At 42.3% G+C, this 5048-nt stretch overlaps 2 protein-coding genes across 2 annotated transcripts; both read left to right on the top strand.

Annotated features, from left to right (window-relative positions):
* Positions 1–508: 508 nt before the first annotated feature.
* On the top strand, positions 509–1174 carry LOC106304886 (SKP1-like protein 3). Its single transcript, XM_013741275.1, has 2 exons — positions 509–853; positions 932–1174. Exons 1-2 carry the CDS (start codon positions 542–544, stop codon positions 1103–1105), a joined length of 486 nt encoding a protein of 161 aa, XP_013596729.1. The 5' UTR covers positions 509–541; the 3' UTR covers positions 1106–1174.
* A 1651-nt stretch (positions 1175–2825) lies between these two features.
* LOC106302869 lies at positions 2826–3167 on the top strand. Its single transcript, XM_013739276.1, has one exon. It carries the CDS (start codon positions 2826–2828, stop codon positions 3165–3167), a length of 342 nt encoding a protein of 113 aa, XP_013594730.1.
* Positions 3168–5048: the final 1881 nt, after the last annotated feature.

The raw sequence follows: 5048 nt of genomic DNA, 5'->3' as shown, positions 1-5048 counted from the left end.
ATCGGTTCCATATCAGTTTCTTGGGTGCAGATATTTATGTTTATCCCTATCCTAAGACATGTCAGCTTGACAGCCTTAACGATATATGTCTATAAATTGCATTGGACATAAACAAGGCAAGAAATCATATTTTTTAATTTGAAAAAATACATTTTTATTTCAAGATATATTTATTCTTTTAGTACAATGGCCAGGTTTATATTAAGTGTATTTGAATTTACAGCCTAGCAATAGTTCCTAGTTTCACCCAAAAAAAATCTTTGAATTTATCTTTCCTTATTTTCCAAAATTACTTTACAATTTTGAAATCTTTTTCACCCGTATCTTCATCCGAAGATGGAAATTTCATATTAAATTTTGGAAGTATATATTTACATTTTTTTTTCTTCATTTCCGGGATAACAACAAACCAACGTTAATATATAATTTAGATTCTCTAGTTTTAACAATCAGGTCCTATAAATAAAGCACCAATCCACCACCTTTTGTATTCATTCATCATCTCATCTCCCTCTCGGCCTTTTAGAATATTCTGCCAACTATGTCGAAGAAGATCATCCTCGAGAGCTCCGAAGGCAAATCTTTCGAGGTCGATGAAGCCGTTGCGCTCGAGTGTCAGACGATCAAGAACATGATCGAGGACGACTGCACCGATGGCGGAATCCCTCTTGCAAACGTCAACAGTGCAACCCTCGCCAAGGTTATCGAGTACTGCAAGAAACACGTCGAAGCAGCCGTCGAAGCCAACGCCGGAGACAAAGACACCTACGGTGCTAACGAAGACATCGAGCTCAAGACTTGGGACGCCGATTTCGTCAAAGTCGACCAGCCTCTCCTCTTTGATCTCATGCTTGTGAGTCACGCTTTCTTAGCCAATTAGGGTTTCTAATCATGCATGATTCTGTTAGGGTTTTGATGATATGTTTTGTAGGCTGCAAACTTTCTGATCATCCCTGGACTTCTTGACCTAACGTGCAAGACTGTGGCCGATATGATGAGAGGCAAGACTGTGCTTCAGATTCGCGAAATCTTCCACATCAAGAACGACTACACAGATGCGGAAGAAGCTGAGGTTCGCAAGGAGAATGCATGGGCCTTTGAGTGACTTGAAGTTGTGCTATGGTGTTTCTTTTCTCTTTTGGTTTGAATAATTGAGTGTGTAACAAACCTTATTTCTCTTTTATTATATATATGGTTTATGAAAAATATACTCCCTTCATTATAACTATTCTTTTAGATTTTGGCACATGGATTAAGTAAATAATTAATTTTGTATATTTCCTATAAAAAAACACTATTACCTCTACACCTAACTATATTTCAACCAATAGAAAAATAAATTTTGCATAAAATTAATAAATTTTGCATTGAAAATCGAAAAAGACACTTATTTTGTAACGAAAAAAATTCTCTAAAACAGACACTTAATATGAAACGGAAGGAGTATTATATATCAGTTTTGCTTGTTACAAGGAAAGGACTTCTAACTCTGTGCATTCCATTAGACCATGTGACTGAACCAAACGCATCTTCTTTAAGTGTAGATGTAGAAGATGAAAATTTCACTTGGTAGCTTAGTTTATCTCCTATTTTCTTGAAGTGTACCCTTCTTGGCATCACTCTGACTCGTAACCCTTTTGGTGCATTGATGCTCACGTTGTCGACAGTGTCATCTCCAGTGAGGCGTGATGCTACACTAGTCACCCTTCTGCCTTTTTTGGAACAAAACCCTTATGCTTTCTTCTGTATTGAAGTTTGAGAATTAGATTGATGGGGGTAGTTGATGTTAGATATGTCTCCATTGTTGCTTTGCTCAGGACAAGCAAAGCATGCGCTTTGAGATCTTTCTGGTCTGACCTGAGGTGAACCCGAATAGCAGAGAAAGTCTAGTGAGCTATTTTCTTGGTTACAGGATGTGTATGTGTATCTAGCCATGGCCCATGTCTTCTGGCTAAGTTGAATATTTTTTTTTTTTTTTTTTTTTGAAAAAGTGCATTCAAATAAAAAACATAAAACATACGAGGTATGTGTTGGACCCAATTCTGGTCCATATGCCAAACGGACCGGAGCCAGTTTGGGCCGTGCGACGTTAAGCAACTAAGAGGCCAGTACGAGCAAGGATAGACCGATTCGGGAAGTCAAAGACCACGGAACGGTTGCGGAGACCCCGGACTCCATTCACTACAAAAGGAGATCGAGGCACATGAAGAAACACACGTTGAAAACCCTAGAGAGAGCTACACCCACACCTCGATTTTGTTTTCAACTATCTTTAGATCTTTTCTCTTAACGATCTCGTTTGTAATATTCGACCTTGTTTAACTTATTGTAGTCGATCTTATTCATCAATAAAAGTCTATTTTTGCCTACTAGAAACTGATTATATCGTTGTGTTCTAAAGATATCGTTGCCTACATCATTTATCTTCCCTAGATTAAAATCCCGATCACTATCAAATTCTTAGTGTAGATTTTAGGATCTACATTTTGGCGACGACTGTGGGGATGATAAACGAAAAACATATTTTCTAAGAAAGCGATCTAAGTTTCCTAAGCGCGACTATAGATCCAAGTCACACACGATCCGATTGCATCGAATCGACCAGTCTCGACCTCTCTAGATCGGGAAAACCGAAGTCGTCAAAAATCGTCCACGACATGAAGGATCAAAGCATCTCTCTCCGAAGATGAGATTGTATCTCCAGTGACAAACGATCTGATACCTCGCAACAAGCAACTAACGAGCCGGGCATTGCGCCTTCCGAGGAAATAACACGAGAAATCGAGACAGTAAATTTCCACGAACACGAAATCGCTAAGCTCGACATGCCCCACGACGCCGCCCTAGTCATCACGTTGGAGCTTGCAGGAACTACCTTTACGAAAATTCTCGTAGACACCGGAAGCACCGTCAACGTCGTTTCACAAAAGATACTGCGATCGATTAGCCAACCGACCCCAGTAATCGATCACGAAATGACTCCCCTCAATAGTTTCGAAGGAAAGTCGGTCCGGTCACTCGGGATTGTGCCACTAACCACCAATACTTACGACGTCGAACTAGAGATCCGGTTCACCGTAGTTGATCATTTCATGCCGTTCGACGCCATCGTAGGACGTCCCTGGCTACACCAGATGGGGTCCCTTCGGTTTATCACCAATGCTTGAAGTTTTTATCACCAACCGGCGAAGAAACCATACGCAGGAGCCAGAAACAGTCACGACCTGCTATATGACCGGATTCCGAAGGATGCCCCAGCGAGGAGAGAATGTCTCACTCGTACGTGATCTCACGGTAAACGACCCCGCCAGAGACCTATTGAGCGTCGTCGCTCTAGACGAAAGCTCCCCAGAAAAAGGCGTCAACATCGAAAATGATCTCCCTCCTGAAGTCAGGCGCGACCTTTTATCTTTCCTTAAGTAAAATATCAAAACTTTCGCATTGTCTGTAGTAGACATGCCCGGAATCGACATCTGTATCACCTCCCACGACCTAAACGTCGACCTTATGTTTAAGCCTATCAAGCAGAAACAAAGAAAGCTGGGGCCCGAGCGAGCCAAGGCTGTAAACGACGAAGTAGACAAGCTCTTAAAAATCGGTTCTGTTCGCGAAATCCTATACCCCGACTGGCTCGCAAACCCAATCGTAGTAAAAAAGAAAAATGGAAAGTGGAGAGTGTGCATCGATTTCACCGATCTCAACAAAGCATGCCCAAAAGATAGCTTCCCATTACCACACATCAACCGGCTAGTAGAAGCCACAACTGGACACGAACTACTTTCCTTCATGGATGCATTTTCCGGCTATAATCAGATCCTTATGAACCCCGACGACCAAGAAAAAATGAGCTTCATCACCGAGAGGGGCATGTACTGCTACAAGGTGATGCCATTCAGATTAAAGAACGCCGGAGCCACTTACCAAAGATTAGTAAATAAGATGTTCTCCACGCAACTCAGAAAAACGATGGAAGTTTACATAGATGACATGCTAGTGAAGTCATCAAGAGCCAGCGACCACGTTCTCCAGCTCCAGGAGTGCTTTAACATTCTCAACAAGTTCAGAATGAAACTGAACCCTACAAAATGTACTTTCGGAGTAGCCTCCGGAGAGTTCCTCAGATACCTCGTGACTGAAAGGGGAATCGAAGCTAACCCGAAACAGATCGCGGCGCTCATCGATACCCTGCCTCCGAGATCACTCCGAGAGGTACAGTGCCTCACCGGCAAAATAGCCGCATTAAACTGTTTCATCTCCAGGTCAACCGACATGTGCCTTCCTTTCTACAAGCTATTGAAAGGAAATAAGAAGTTCGAATGGAACACCGAACGTGACTCCGCCCTAAAAGAACTTAAGGCATATATCAGTGAGCCGCCCGTACTATAAAAACTGGTCACAGGAGAGACCCTCCTTTTATACGTCGTAACTTCCAAACATGCAGTAAGCGGAGTGCTAATCCACGAAGAAAGCGGAGAACAAAGACCGATATACTATGTAAGTAGATCATTGGTAGACGCCGAAACTAGATACCCCGTAATGAAAAAGCTAGCGCTAGAAGTGGCAACCGCGGCTCGAAAATTAAGACCCTACTTCCAGTCGCATTCGATCACAGTCATGACATGACAACCCTTACGGACGGTACTCTGTGGGAACCGAAATTCGCACTGTCGATTTCCGTTTAAATATGGAAACTAGGAAAACCCTAATTTCCCAGAGGTCCCGGATATCTGCTAATACCACACGCCAAGCAATCAGAACACGAAACGAGAACAGTAATGAAATAAGAAATCGAAAAAGAGAGAAGATAGTTCTTATTTCGAATCTGCGTTTGAGCGTTTACAACAAGGTAAGTGTCTGGGCTACGAGAGCTGTTGGCGAGATTCCTGGTTCTAAAACCCTATGACGGCAAAAACCTAATTGAGTCGCAGCTCGAATAACAAAAACGGAAAATTGCCTAAAATTGCTCTAAGTGCTAAGTTTGCTGTGAAAGTCCTCCTACATGCCTCTCGCCTAGGACTCCTTATATACTGGCTCCAAGGTCGGTTTAC

The sequence above is a fragment of the Brassica oleracea genome, chromosome C7 (genome assembly GCF_000695525.1).
Source record: "Brassica oleracea var. oleracea cultivar TO1000 chromosome C7, BOL, whole genome shotgun sequence".
NCBI lineage: Eukaryota > Viridiplantae > Streptophyta > Magnoliopsida > Brassicales > Brassicaceae > Brassica > Brassica oleracea.
This window is presented reverse-complemented; position numbering and strand designations above follow the sequence as displayed.